The following is a 15,810-nucleotide window of genomic DNA, read 5'->3' as shown; positions in this document are numbered from 1 at the left end:
GCTTAAATCCTATATTTACTATATTCTACAGAGGCGAGTATTTTATGAATTGATTCTATTTTCAAATAAAATTATAAAAAAAATCAAGGGCACAGCTTCATTTTAGTTGTCTTATCTATCTACGTATAGATACTCATTCACTCAATAGATATTTAGTAAAGAATTTCTAGATCCAAATCATTGTGCTTTGGGTATTCTGAATTGCTAAGTATTTACCAGAGTACTTCTTGGGTTTACTGCTCAATCATTTCAATGTAAAAGAACCTGGCTATACAGAGTAGTAACAAAAGAGCAGGGAAGGTAGACTGTGATAAAGCACTCAGAACTCCCTATATAAGATATTGATGCCAATCAAAACATCTTATTTTATATAATATAATAAATCAAATATGCAATTACTCCTTTCCCACTTATATCTCCTTAAAACTATGAAGAACCACATTCCTAAATACATATACATTGGCATATAGATAAGTATGATAAGTTACAATTTTATCTTTTCATATGCCATAGCTGATGCACAAAATGTTAGAAGTGGCATCAATGATCAGCTCCTCTTGCCCTTAGCCATGCCCTTGGGCAGCTTCAATTACCACCAAATACACCAGTAGATCCTCCACCTCCTTCCTCCAACCCCATCTGTATAACCATAGCTCTAACTTGAGCTACAAATACTTTTACATGATTCCTAAAGGCAACTAAAATTCAGTATGTCAAAATGAACTCCCCCAATCCGCCATATTCTCTGTCTTGGTGAATGGTACCATATTTTGTTCAGTCATCTAAACCAGAAATGTTTGATTCCTCTTCATCTTAGATTTCTCCTTTTTTTTTCCCACTTGCTACGTTCATTCTAAACGGTCCCTAACATTTGTAGAAATATCTTTTAAACTCCTTATTCTGCTTCTGTCTTGACCCCAAAAGGCTTACCTTGGGCCCTCATCATTTCTGGCTTCACTCCTGCAAGAATTTGCTACTTCTGATTTGGCTTTCTCTTCTATTATGTTCATCACCCACAATCCCTCCAAGCTTATCTTTCTAAAATGCAAATCTGCATTAAAACACTTTAGTAGTTTTTCTTTAATAGAAAGTCCAAAGTTCTTAGTATTAAAGGTGAAAGAAGCTTCCAGGGTAAAATAAGGAAATCATAGGGAAAAGCCAGGTGCTATCTTCCAAGAGAATTCAAAGGTGACAGGGCCTAACCAAATCCAAAAGAAACCAAAGTACAAACCAGAACGCTAGCTGATCTGCCAGAGGAGCACTAAGTTCCATTTTGAGAAACTGTGATCTTCACTAAGTCATAATGTAAACTGGTTTTCTTAACTGAGGCTCGTGGACAAAAAAATATGAAAGCAACTTCTACAGATCAAGCAAAAGGCATAGAATTTGTATATCTGCATTTTCTCAATCAGCTGATACTAAAAGTTCTTTTACTACTATGTATGTATAGTAGAAGGTAAATAAAACTTTTGATATTAAAAGGGAATCTTAAGACTCATAAAGGACAGTACAAGCATTTTAATGGTAGACTGTCCTTCCTGACTACTTCAATCTGTGTCTGGTCCATTGCAGACCATCCGCCCTCCAACCCCTCCTCCCAGTACCTTCTTTCTTCAGATGTGTTAGTGAAGTAGCTTTGCCATAGTCGAGTATACCTCTGTCCTGGGGATTAACTGCTTTTCCTCTTCATAAATTGACTTTTCAGTTTTTTGGTCATAGCCACTTAAAATTAGTTTCACAGCTTGTCCCATAGGTCTAATGTATATTCCTTATTCCTAGGTTATTTGGGCGGGGGGAGACTTCACTATCACTGTCATGTTCAAACTACATTTAATTTAGAAGACAGGGCCCTTTAGGATCTGGTCCAGGCCTACTTCTCTAACCCTATCTCTTGACACTCTATTACATGAACTAAATTACTTGTAGTTGAGATTAGTTTTATAGTAATTTATTGAACACCTACTATGTATCAGGTCTTTGTGTTAGGCTGTACGGATATAAAAATGAGTAAGACCCTATGACAGAGCCTGGTGGTTGCCTAGATTACGTCTATTTTCCCCCTTTCAGTAACAGAACTCTGATTTCATTATGAGAGTAATGGGCTCATCCAGTGAAAAACTACATTTATCAGCCTCCCTTGCTGCTAGGTGTGGCCAAGTGACTAAATTCTGACCAATGGGATATAAATAGAAGATGTTGGGTAGAACTTACAGAAAAATGCCTTTAGAAAAGGAGATGGTATTTCCCCCCATTTCCTCTTGCTTCCTGCTTGGAATGCAGATGTGATGGCTTAGGCTACAGCAGCTATCTTGTGATTCTGAGGACAGGCCACACACCAAGGATGGTTTGACGAGAAAGGCAGAAGAAACCTAGGTCCTTGATGACTTCAAAGGGCCACATACTAGCCCTGAAAAGCTTATCTTCAGGCTTTTATCTGAGAGCCAGAACAATCTACTTAAGTCACTGAACTAGCAGTGGAACATAATTCCTAGACACTGACTCTAATCCTTAAGTAAGTTATAGCATTTGTTTCATGTTGTATTTTCTGCACACAGGAAAAGTGTCTGGCATGCAGTAGGTGCTCAATGACATGCTTCCTTTGTTGTTGATTTTTTTTTTTTTTTTTTTGTAGCTGGAGCACAGTACAGAATAATGGGTTAAAGTACAGGCTCTGGAATAAAACAGGCTCCAGCCATTTATCTATAAACTCGGGCAAGTTGATGACCACTCAGTTACTTCACACATAATATGGGGAGAATAAAAACTAATGGTGCTGGATATTCTGGGTACCCTCAGACCTGCTGTGCCTCAGGATGCTGTCAGTGGTGGCTTACGGTTTCTGATTAGGTTCAGTCAATGAGCTGCAGAGTGGGCTTGTGGGTCAGAGGAGAAAGAAGTTGGGATGTCTATTCTCCAGCTCCTTCTTTGCCTGGCCATAGTTTGGTAGTAGTAAATTCTTCTGTAGAAGACCAAAGTTTCCTACGAAGGCTCTAATTCCTCTTTGCCCCTTGAGACCTAGGAGTGGTTATAACTTTGCATAGTTACTAAGCCTAACATGTTCATTATCACCTGTTGGTTTCTACCTCCTTGCTTCTCCTGTAGGGGTGTTTCTCACTCCCTCCAATTTATCCCTCCATCTGCCTCGTCTTTCTCCTCCACCACCACCTTTGCTACCTTCTTAATTTCTGTCTGAATTGATATCAAAGTCTGTTGGCTCTTTCTTTCCATCCTTCCTCTAGTTCATCTTTCACTGTTGCTGTCCAGGTCTGAAAATACAAACGTGACCCTCACAGTATTTTGTACTTGCTTCCTATTTGGTATTTATCACACATGTTATATGATACATGGTTTCCATGATCAGACTCTGAGGCACTCTAGGGCAGGGGCCCTGGGCCTGGAATAAGGCTTGAATAAATGAATAGCTTCAAAAGAATGTGTCATAGACTCAAAAGACAATTCCATAAGAGGTACTGCAAAATGCTTTGAGATATAGCATGGAAGAACCTCGAGGATGTTATGCTAAGTGAAATAAGCCAGTCACAAAAAGACAAATATGGTATGATGCCACCTATGAGGTATCCAAAACAGTCAATTTCATAGAAATTCAAAGTAGAGTGGTGGGTTGCCAGGGGCTACAGAGGTAGGGGGGGAAGAAGGGGAGGCGTTGCTCGATGGATACAGAGTTCCAGTTTGCAAGATGAAAAAGTTATGAAGACCCGTCTCACAACAGTATGAATATATTTAATACTACTAAACTGTACACTTAAAAATGGGTAAAATGGTAAATTGTATATGTTTTTTATCACAATAAAAAACAAACAAACAAAAAAAACCCAAGAGCTTTTTAAAAAAATGTTTTGAAAAAAAGCAGCAATACTGAAAAAGTGTATTGTTTCCAATGTGAGCTACCTGGACTTCGCTGTTAAAGAAAGTTACATATTTCATTAGATATTTTACATTCTAAAATAGAAAAAACAAAAAGAGTAATAGGACCTCATTTCCTACATATTTAATAGCAAAGCAAGTTTCTATCGGAATCTATTTTTACCTGGGTATAATGTCATTTAAAATTTCCTCAGTTTTAAGATAATGATGAGATCTAGCAAAATTCAGCTGCTCAAAAACCTTGAGCATTTGGTTTTACTCCTTTCAGGTCTTTATTTAAGTGTCATCTTCTCAGGGAGGCCATCCCTCCTTATTCTTCACCCACCGACCACCCTGTTTTATTTTTTCTCCATAGCATTTGTCATTTTTTCACTTTCTCTACAATTTATTTTTTGGTTTGTTTGTTGGTTTACTGTCTAATCTCCACAAAAGAATGTAAGCTTCATGGAGGCAGGAAGTTTTATACCCTTACTGCCTCTAACAGTGCTTGGCACAAAGGAGGTGCTCAATAAACATTATTTTTTCTTTTTTTTTTTGGTGGCCACGCCATGTGGCTTGCAGGATCTTAGTTCCCCGACCAGGGATTGAACCTAGCACACCACAGTGAAAGTGCCGAGTCCTAACCACTGGACTGCCAGGGAACTCCCAATAAACTTTTTAAATGAATGAATGAATGTTGTTTGGGTTTACTATTACAGACGCCTCTCAGTTCAATTTAAATCTGGACATAAGCCTCATGAGAGTCTATATTCAAGAGTTGCCCCTACGTAATGTGAAAGAAAATGCCACTCCAGTAATGTAATAATATGGCTCCAACTAATCAGGTAACACTGCCCTTTATAAGCATAGTGGGCAGTATTTATGATTCTAAGTAACACTGCAATTATTGAGTGGAAATGAAAATAACCAATAAGATATGAAAATAGCATATTCTGTTGTATGAACTCAAGATATGTTCAATCTTTCTATTGGTAAAGTTCTGCTCTCAGTCATATTACAGTCTGAAACTCAGGTTACCTGCAATTACATTAGGATAGAATAGGTCAACTTCTCATCTACATCAATATCTATGTCTAAACACTACCAAAATTCAAACAAATTCCATGGAGATAATAATGATTCTGGAAAGTTGATTTCTGATTCTCGTGAGACATACATTCTTCATTTCTAGATATTTTGTCAGTAAGGTACTATCCATTAGTGACGGCCCGAAGTTCCAGCCACTGGAAGTTTCTAAGCCTTTACCAACTCCTGATTAGTACTGAGCAACTAGCATTAAGATAGATCACAGATTGGCAAACTATGATCCATGGTCTGTTTTTGTATGGATTGCCTGCTAAGAATGGATTTAACATTTTTAAAGAAAGGTAAAACCAAACAGAATATGCAATAGAGATGGTATGTGCCTCATAAAACCTAGAATATTTACTGTCTTGCCCTTTAAGGAAAAATTTGCCATCTCCTGTTAGATGACTGTTAAATAAAGTGGGCACAAAAATTCAAATACAGTTAACTGCTTTTTATTTTGGTAATTCCACTTCTTTACCTATTTAAACAGTAGTGTTTCTTTTATGTTACTATCTCAAAGTTATTTACCCTTTCTACCCATAAGATGGTGCTTTGGGTAACAAATTTTCTTGTGCCTATTCAGATTTTTTTGGCCATGCCGTATGGCATGTGGGATCTTAGCTCCCCGATCCAGGGGTCGAACCCATGCCCACTGCACTGGGAGCGTGGAGTCTTAACCACTGGACCACCAAGGAAGTCCCATGTCTATGCAGTTATTAACAGAGTTAATATTTTAACTGAGGAGGGCCCTATTTTCTGACTATTTCACACTTCTGTTTTTTTTTTTTTTTAAATTTAAGACTTTCATAGGTTCCATGGTATGAAACCCTTTTCATAATATATTTTTCATACACACACACACACACATATATATATGACATGATATTAGACATACAAATTACTTAAAAGTGAGTGTTTATATTGGGAACATTGCTTTAATTTTTATGTGCTGGTTTAGATTAATTATATTTGTAATTTTATAAAGAAACAGCACAAATTAGTGGTGTTAACAGGCCCTGAAGTAAATTGTATTCCAGATGTAGGAAAGAGCTCAGAGGGCTGTGATAAAAACAAATGACAGGATTAACTGGAAACCAACCAGAAGTAATTTACTGTTCTAATGTGATTTGGGAGATAAATAACTGATAAGATGGGTACTTTTGTGTCATCCATAAGCAGGCAACTAAAACATTAATATATAACTTGGGGATTATAGCATATTGAGAAAGAATGCTGACTGATAAATGCAGACATAATAAGCCTGGTGGATTATTCCTGGAATCTAGAAAAAGAGCTAGAAATTAAGAATCTGTTAGTGTTCAACCAGTGCCACTTTTCTAAAGAAAAGAAATACTATGTCTAGTAGATATAATTACTTAGTTTTTTAAAAAAAACGATATAAGCTAGGAATTGAGGAAATAAATATTTATGATTCCTCAGAGGCAGGGCCCAACTAAAATGTGTCTAAGAGAGCTGACCCAGCTTTCCTACCAACAAAGTGACAAAAAGAGAAACTGCCCCAGATCATTCAGCCCTCACGGCTCTACTTCCACGCTCACTAAAAAATTCCTTATTTCTAATTTAGCTTAGAGCTATATTACACCGGGAAGAGGCTGCAATTAGTATTCCTGAGACTCGAAATTGAAAAATTATTTTTAAAAATGTAAATGTACATAGCTAGCTATCTTGAGGTCTGAGCATGTTCTGGTCAGATAAATCTAGATTCAACATGAAAAAGTGAGACCAGGGACTTCCCTGGTGGTCCAGTGGTTAAGAATCTGCCTTCCAATGTAGGGGATGCGGGTTTGATCCCTGGTCGGGGAACTAAGATCCCACATGCTGTGGGGCAACTAAGCCTGCGTGCTCCGGAGCCCGTGCGCCACAACTAGAGAGAAGCCCGTGCGCTGCAACGAAGAGCCCGCGTGTCGCAGCTAAGACACGATGCAGCCAAATAAATAAATAAATATTAAAAAAAAAAAAAAAAAGAAGAAAAGAGAAAGTGAGACCAGAGCTTCAAAACAAATGTGACAAAGCGTTAGAGGTATGAAGAGCAATTGGTTCCCTCAGCTCCTAGACATGGCTGGAGCCCCTTCAATCTACCAGCAAAGTTCATTTACCTCGGTGTGCCATACAAATGCTATACTTTTCTATGTGTGTTATAATGTGAGAAATGTGGGGTGGCACAGAGTTAGGACATGCTCTGTGGTAATGCTACCCCAGGGCAGCACCCTGTGTCTTAAGACATCCAATGAATTGTATTCATTATATTAAGTATATTACAAATAACTGCTAAATTGCACTTTAATAAAGTTATAAACTTTTCTTTATGAATAATGAGAAACACTGCTTTTTATAACCTATCAATTTAAATTTTAAAAAATTTTTTGGTAAAGTACATATAACATAAAATTTACCATCTTAACCATTTTTAAGTGTACAGTTCAGTGCCATTGAGTATGTTCACATTGCTGTGCTACCATCACCACCATCCATCCACAGAAGTCTTTTCATCTTGTATAACTGAAACTCTTCACACATTAGACAATAACTCCCCATTCCCCCTGGTCCCTGGTAACCACCATTCTAATTCCTGCCTCTTTGAATTTGACTACTCTAGGTATAGCCTATCCACTGTATTTTCCTTTTTTCCTAAGGAAAAGTGTTAAGTGGCGAAATGACTGAAGTCAGGCATAAGAATGTAGTAAGAGAGGAACAAAGTCTAGATTATTAAACATCCTAGTTTTGAATAATGAAAAGGAACACAAATTAGAAAACGTTTTGTGACTATTATACTCTCTGCCCTTGGAATTTCTCACTCTTTAACCCTTATTGTCCTTGTCAAATCCTAGACATTCTTCAAGGTCAACCTCAAATACTTTCTTTTCCTGGAGTCCATCGACATCACATTATCTCTTCTTTCTTTGAATTTCCACAGCAGTTTATATTTCCTTTAAAGTAGTTTGTATTTCCTTCCAAGACCATGGTCTTGGAAGTTGCTGCTTTCACTCTCCCTGGAGTTTATTTAGTTCAACACTAAAGTTCCCCACACAGTTTAGAGTTTTAATGGCTAAGACGATAACTAAACTGGGGAGGCAAATAACTGTTGTTGTTTTTTAATGCTATGTTACCAGATATTTATTGAGTACCTGCTTTGATCATGTGCTATGTAAGGCAATGGGAACACAGCTTCTATCCTCAAAGCACTTACATTCTGTGGCTCAATTTAGTCTTTGTTGGTGCATCAAATGCCTGAAAAACAATCCTCCCACATCTGTGATTTCAACAGCCAGAGCTTTTCTATAAAATACACCTTTTGGGGTTGTCTTCTTGTGTAAATATCACATGAACACTGCAAAACGTTCATATGATTATACAAATATGGAAAGAAAAATGTCTCAAGCTTTTATTCCTCCCCTTCCTCCTCTGTAACACAGCTCTACCTTCACCCCACTGCCCATTTAACAGGGACTTTGTGTGTTTTCCTCGTATTTTCAGTGCACATATAAACACGCATCCATCCATCCATCCCTCTATCATTGAATTTAATATCAGCGAAAAATATCAACAGCAAATAATATCAGCCAAAAGATCTGGAAGTAAATTAGAAATGTTTCCATTTTAGCTATAAAACCATAAGATTATGTAATGATTAGATCTTATTTTCAAATATTTGCACCATAAATTCCTTATTGACAAGATGAGAGAAAAACGTAAGAAAAGCACTATTATGGAAAATTGAAAATACTCAAAATAATAACCGTAAAAATTATGATGCCTTAAGAGAATCATGGATGTTAGTATAAAAGAAGTCCAGCCCTCATTTCATGTAATCTCCCTCCTAATTTTATAGACAAGACCCAGTTCAGGGCATTTAAATGACTCGCCCCAGGTGACCTAGTCGGTTCCCATTCCTAATTCTGCAGTATTAGCACATAGTCTTGATTTGACTGGTTTACAGCATGATATCTGAGTTTTCATTAGGATGTAGCTGAGATCATACCTTTTTTGAAAAATTTTCTCTTGTATACAAAAGATAGTTCATTATAGAAAAAAAAAAGAAAATACAGATAAGCATAAAGAAGGAAATAAAAACTACCCAATTAATACTTCATATTTCAAATCTTCTTCATTTTCTTTTCATTGCAGAACCTTATCTCGAGATATTGGAGAAATCTGTTACTTATGTACTGGTGACAGTTAGGATTTCAGGATATCAGAATCAGGTTACCAAGCTAAAGTCAGAAATATAGGAGGTCAGGGTCAGAAGGAATAGTTCATTGCTTGGAACAGAGAAGGGTCAGAAAAGCAGATCAGGGAGTGTGATAGGCTTTAAGTATGTGGCTGTATCTTGCGGTTTTCCACCAATCCAACGTTTTCCATTAGCATCTATGTATTCAGTCTGCTCTCTTCTTGTAGATTATAATATAATAATAGATACATCACACTGTCTGTCACAATCTTAGCCGACTTTCTGAGGGAAACTTGCCTAGCCATGGTCCTTCTGAATAAATAGCCCTAGGCAACTTTCTTTGGTACCACGTGACCCCTGGTCACAGGTAAGGGCAGCCATTCAGTAGGCTGGCTAATAACCTTAACTAGTCTTGCCACCAGGGGTATCTGCCAACAAGGAGGAGCTGGGCCAGTTAAACTTGCTTTTGGAAAATACAGGGAGAACTAGGTTATAAGAGAGGAGATTAGGGAAAGGACGAATAGAAATACGTCTCAAGACAAGGGGCTGTGAGCACGTTGATGAGGAGGTGGAAACCATGAGTAAGCAGACAACAGGAGAGAAACATGGGGAAGCTGAAGTACCACTGGAGGAAAAGATCCATGTACTCAGCTGTGGAAATCCACAGAGCTGCCTTGTACCCAGGCTGGTCAATCTAGATTTCCTGTGTTCTCCATCCTGTTAGCTCAGTCTTTATTGCCACAAGGAGCCTTATGATAATTATCCCTTATTTCATTTAGATTGTAACTCTGTCATTTTTTTAAAAAAAGGAGGTTGAACTATGTAATCACCAAGCAAGCTCTCACATCTCATCGATCTTGAGTAGCATGTTCTGAATGTATAATGAAATAGCTTAGATCAGAAGTTCCCATACTTGACCGATTATTATAATCATCTAGGGAGTTAAAAAAAAATTAAGATTCTGGGGACTCACTGAATCAGAATATCGTACAGAAAATCTTTCTGGTTTTGAGTCTCTATGTTCAGATGGTAGAAATGTTCCTTCTGAGAAATTAAGGTATGGAGGGGAAACCATGTCGAAGTAAAGGGCACTATTTAATAAGGTTACTCCTATTTCGATTCTGTTGCCTTTTAATTCTTATTACTTGTTAAAACATCATTTTCAATATTTCCTAATTTACTTTCTATTTTAATCCAAATTTTTCTAATTTCTTGTTCTTCGACTCATTTCTGGGCACATACATTTTTACCTAATAATGCATTTCAGTTTTTCAGTTTATGTTAATACGATTGGTTTTATACTTTATAAGAAAACTCAGAGCAAAATATATTATTTTACAAATAAGAGGGGGCGGGTGATATTTTGCATCCCTTTGATTCTTATGTAAATTTTAAAATGACAAAAACAGGGAATTCTGGTTGGCATTTTCACTGCCGAGGGCCCAGGGTGCAACCCCTGGGCTGGGACTAAGATCCTGCAAGCCACGCGGCATGGCCAAAACAACAACAAACAAACAAACTTCTTTATGCTTATCTGTATTTTTCTCTTTTTTTTCTACAGTAAACTTTCTTTTATATACAAGAGAAAAATTTTCAAACGAGGTATGACCTCAGCTACATCCTACTGAAAACTGAGAGATCGTGCTGTAAACCAGTCAAATCAAGACTGTCTTTCTGATTCATTTATAAGTCGTCCCTGGAGACTGGCGGAGGACAGTGCTAGAGTAACGCTAATTCCTGGGCAAGTCCGATATGTTAACGAGAAATATAAACCCCAACTACCAACTGTTAAGATAGGTAACATATACATTCAGAAAAAGGATACATACAGACCTTTTAAAGTTAGTTTGAAACCACTATGAGAGGAAAGAAATTTAAGTAAAATCTATTTAGCGAAAATAAGAGACACTAACATTCTAAGTTAATTTTTATTGTACTTACAAAGAGTGTTGGTTTGGGTATAAATACATTGTCTTCATGTTCTCTAGGCACATTCAAAGTCTTTGATTTCTGACTTTCTGTCACATTTTTGGATTCCGTTTTAGTAAAAAGTAAGTTTTCCTCAGAACGCTTACTACGCATATTAATGATAATCTGTTTCATTGCTGCCAATTCCTGTTGTGTATGAAAAGAGAAGATGGCAAGTATGATTTTAACAAGCAGACTCATAATGTTGATGTTAAAATATTTATTTTTATTCTTGAAGTAGAAAAAACATTTGAAGCAATTACTACATTATATAAACAAGGAAAGTTGTGAAAAAACAACATATTAATATTCAATAATTATGCACATGAATCTCATAGTCATTAATACCGTTAAATGATAAATATATCATTCCAAAGGGGAAAGGGGGTGGGGATAAATTAGGAGCATGGGTTTAACAGACACATACTATTATACATAAAAGAGATAAGCAACAAGGACTTACTGAACAGCATAAAGAAATATATTCAATATCTTGGAAAATAATCTGAAAAAAACATATGTATAAATGCCTCACTTTGCTGTACACTTGAAACTAACACGGTATTGTCAACTATACTTCAATTAAAAAAAGTATTATTCTGTAGCCTAGTGGTTCCCAAATTTTTCTGCATATTGTAATCACCTGTGGAGCTTCAAAAACAACTGATGCCTGTGTCCCACACCCAGAGACTGTGAGATAATTGGGCTGGGGTGTGGCCTTGGCTCTGAAATTTTTTAAAGATCCTCAGGTGATTCTAACAAATTTGGGAACCAGGGGCACGGCTACTTTCCCCCGCAGTTTCTCTACACATGCTGATAAGCAGATTATTTAGGCACTTAACTTCTTCTCTTCTACTTCTTAAACTATTCCATTTCCTTTTGAAGTCTTACATGAAGATGCAAGGGAAAAAGAGTCCAAAAATTTTTTTCTTGCCTATTAATCAGCAGTTCAAACAGTAAGTTTAATATAGCTTCAGGATTTCTTTAACCATGTTATTCCCAGATCACAGACACAGAAAACAAACTTAAGGTTACCAAAAGGGAAAGGAGGCGGGGAGGGATAAATTGAGAATTTGGGATTAACAGATACAGACTACTATATATAAAATAGATTAACAACAAGGATCGACTGTATACCACAGGGAACTGTCTTCAATATCTTGTAATAAACTATATGGGAAGAGAGTCTGAAAAAGAATATATATATATAAAACTGAATCACTTTGCTATACACCTGAAACATTGTAAATCAACTATACTTCAGTAAAAACAAAACAAAACAAAACATATTATTCCCTCTTCTTTTACAAATGAAAACCTGAGTTAGCTTTATCAGTCGTTGTTTGAACTAAGAATTCATTATGCTGAACTTCTTGAAGAACCCGGATCAAAATTTCCACTCATTCCCTCTTCCAAGTCTTTTTTGTCTTTTATTTTCCCCCATAGTCAAACCTTTAGCACCAAACACTAACTAGTGGATATTTATGCTTAATTACTAAATTGATTCAATCAAACACAAGAATATGGAGAGAGGGCGGACTGAACTCTCCTTTACCTTATTATCTGTACAACAGTGGTAGGCTGTGTTGGTGGTAATTTTTTCCTATTATTTTATTGCATCTTAATGCCAAGACACAAAAGTTAGGGCGACAGAAAGATGTTCTGCTCCCTTCTACTAATCTGTTTATAGACATCAGCTCTGTGTCAGAGCAAGTTCCTACAGGCCTTTTTTTTTCTGGCTGTCATTAGTTCTATTTAGAACCATCTAGCTTGAGTGGGTATTTTAAAACAGAGCTGTTGAGTTTAAGCCACAGAGTCTTAATAAACCTCAGGGCCAAGAGAGGAGCTGGAAGAAACGGTGCCAGAATCCACTTTCTCATTTCTGCAGGACTGAGGCTGGCTTGGCCAATGCACATGAGGATGTGTCTACCTTCAGAAACTGCCAATCTGATATACTTTTATTTGACCCTTTTGTGGACTCATTGCTTTTGAGATTGTTACTTCATTTACATGCTTCCCTTCAGTGAAGTATATACTACTGATTTAATGTTAAACATGTCTTGTGTTATGGTAGACTTCAGCTCCTGTTCTACTTACCACACGATAAGTAGAGGGGAGAGGGGAGATGACGGTCTCTCAGCCTATCAAAAAAACACTTTTTATCTGAAAGAACCTCTTTTTACTAGCCGTAACTTTTGTGCCTTGGCATGAAGAGAAAATAAAATAACAGGAAAAAATTTCCTCTAACACAACCTACCACTCTATTACAGATAAATAAGGTCAAGGGGGTCATACCTCCTGGCAGAAGGGAAGGGAGGGAGAGCAAGGATGAGGAGGGAGAAAAGGAAGGAGTTGGTGGGGTACCAGGCAGAGGGCTTTGACTCCTAAGTGCCCAAGAGGAGGCCATAGTTTTGTTGCTTTTTGGCTTCACCTGCTGCTCGTATAGGAACAGTTACGGGAAACAGATCACCCCTGATGCTGGTCAGGAGACAGAAGGGAAATTCACAGCTTTTTGCTTTATTTAGACTAGGATCACCCCAACTTAGGGTGCTGTCACAGTACCACTTTTGTTCATCTGATAGTATTATACAGTGTTAGCACGGTTTTTGAAATCTAAGTAAAGAACACTGAAAAAGCAACAGAATTCTGTAAAATTCCTATTAGGATGATACACAGCTACAATGGACACCAAAATAACATGCAGAACAATTCTGTTCAGTTTTATTACGTTTGATCATATAGATGATCTCTTTTCTATCAATTGTAAATTTGAACAAGGAAAATTCCACTTTAACATCAAATAGTATCCATGATAACCACCACAGACTGAGCACACAGAAAGCCAAGCATAGGTAGTGGAGATATTTTTGCATGAGGTTAGAAGTCAAAGACACATCTATTCCTGACTCTGTTATTAACTGTGTAAACTTAAGCAATCTACTCTGATTGAATGAGCTTCAGTTTCCTAATTGATAAAATGTATGTCTGTGTTACCTTTTGGATTTTTGCCAGTCTGATAAGTGTTTGGGTATGTTTAATTTGCATTTCTCCTACTGTAAGGGTGGGCAGCTTTTCAGTTGTTTAAGGGTGTTTCCTTTTTTGTTGATATCCTTGGCTCATTTTTCTACTGGGTGACTGGTCATTTTCTTTTACATTTCAAGGCGCTCTTTACATGTTAGAGACATTAGCTCTTGTCTGTAATATGAATGGCAGTTTTTCTTCCCTTTTAATCTTTTATTTGACTTTGTTTATGCTTTTTATTTTGTTTTGTTTTTTTCCTATGCAAAACTTTCTGGTTGTGATGTAGCTGAATAGTCCTTAATTTTATGGTCTTCCCATGTTTTCTTCTTCCATTTTCCTCAAGTTACTTTATGGTTTCTTTTTCTTTTCTTTTTCAAACATTTAGATCTTTGATCTGTTTGAAGTTTATCCTGGCTTATGGTGAAAGGTGTGGATTCAGCATTTTTCCCCCCTTGGCTATTCTGTAATAACAACATCATGTACTAAACAGACAATTTTTTCCTCTGATTTGAGATGTTATCTTTATCATATACTGAATTTTCATAAGTATATGATTTATTTCTGGACTTTCAAACTCTATTCCAATTGTCTATTCATGCACCCATGTCACACTGTTTTAACGTTTAATGATTGAGGGGTTTTTTGGGCTATGTTCTTAGGGATAGGGGTGGGTTTATGTTGAATTAAAAAAACAACAACTTAGAACTGGCTTTTATGATACTGAATCTTCCTTACCATGAAAATATTTTAATATTTCTTTTACCTACATTTTTGGCATAAATTGTCCTTCCCTAGTTGATGTTACTATTACAATGAAATGTTTGTGATTCACAGAATCCCAATTTGCAAATTGACAAAGGAAACAAAAATAAACCAACATAACATACAAGAACTAGAAAAACTTGTCACTACAAAATGGGATCCTTTGTTAGGATTAAGTCATCTTGAAATCTGGCTTGGTCCTTACCATGTTCTCTTGTCTGCCTCCTGACTGCTGGCTCCACCTCCTATTAAGAGTCTGCTCTTATTGTTTGGACTTGATTTTCACATGTCATTTCTCTAGCTTTTGGTTCTGCTTTTCTCTGTTCTCTAACTGTCCTTCTGTGATTGGTCAGCAGGGTTATTTGTACTACTGTTTAATGATTTATAAATACTGTTCACTGCAGAACAGAGAGTGTGATTAGGTCCACAGAAAAGGAACCTGTGATGTTCAAAGGAAAATGTTTCAGGTATCAAGTTCAACTGGATTCTTTTTCTTACATTGCATCTATCGCTCAAAATCATGCCATTTACTTAGATTCCTACTTGGGCCTTGACTTTCTCATAGAGATTTTTCCCCCCTTCTTCTTAAGAGTTCTTGCCTTTTTTTCCCTCACTGATGGAACTAGTATATGTCTTTTTCCATATTACCTAAGATTATCTAGCTTCTAAATCATACTGTTTGCTGGGATCAGTTTTGTACTGACTTCTTTTAAGACTGCTGCACAGTTGTTATTCTGAAATTTCTTTTTATTGCACATCTTGGCATGTTCCATTATTTCTTGCATCGCTCTCTTTTTGTCGTTTGATGGCAAACAATCTAGTAATTTCATGAGAGAGGGTACTGTGGTAAAGTACTGTGCTTCCCTTCAGAACTTTGATGGTGTTACATCTCTATCTTCTAAAGTCAAATTTCTGGG

The 15,810-nt window shown here is 36.8% G+C and overlaps 1 protein-coding gene across 3 annotated transcripts in view; it reads right to left on the bottom strand.

Annotated features, from left to right (window-relative positions):
• Positions 1-15,810, bottom strand: part of PIBF1 (progesterone immunomodulatory binding factor 1) — a 220,880-nt gene that overhangs the window by 21,589 nt on the left and 183,481 nt on the right. For all 3 annotated transcript variants that reach the window (XM_082365951.1, XM_082365954.1, XM_082365952.1), the window contains one exon: positions 11,084-11,257. In XM_082365951.1, coding sequence (XP_082222077.1) covers positions 11,084-11,257 — 174 coding nt within the window. The remainder of the gene's footprint in view (positions 1-11,083; positions 11,258-15,810) is intronic.

This window comes from Balaenoptera borealis (genome assembly GCF_965194805.1).
Source record: "Balaenoptera borealis genome assembly, chromosome: 18".
NCBI lineage: Eukaryota > Metazoa > Chordata > Mammalia > Artiodactyla > Balaenopteridae > Balaenoptera > Balaenoptera borealis.
The sequence above is the reverse complement of the archived record's forward strand: the minus strand, read 5'-3'. Positions and strand labels throughout refer to the sequence as shown.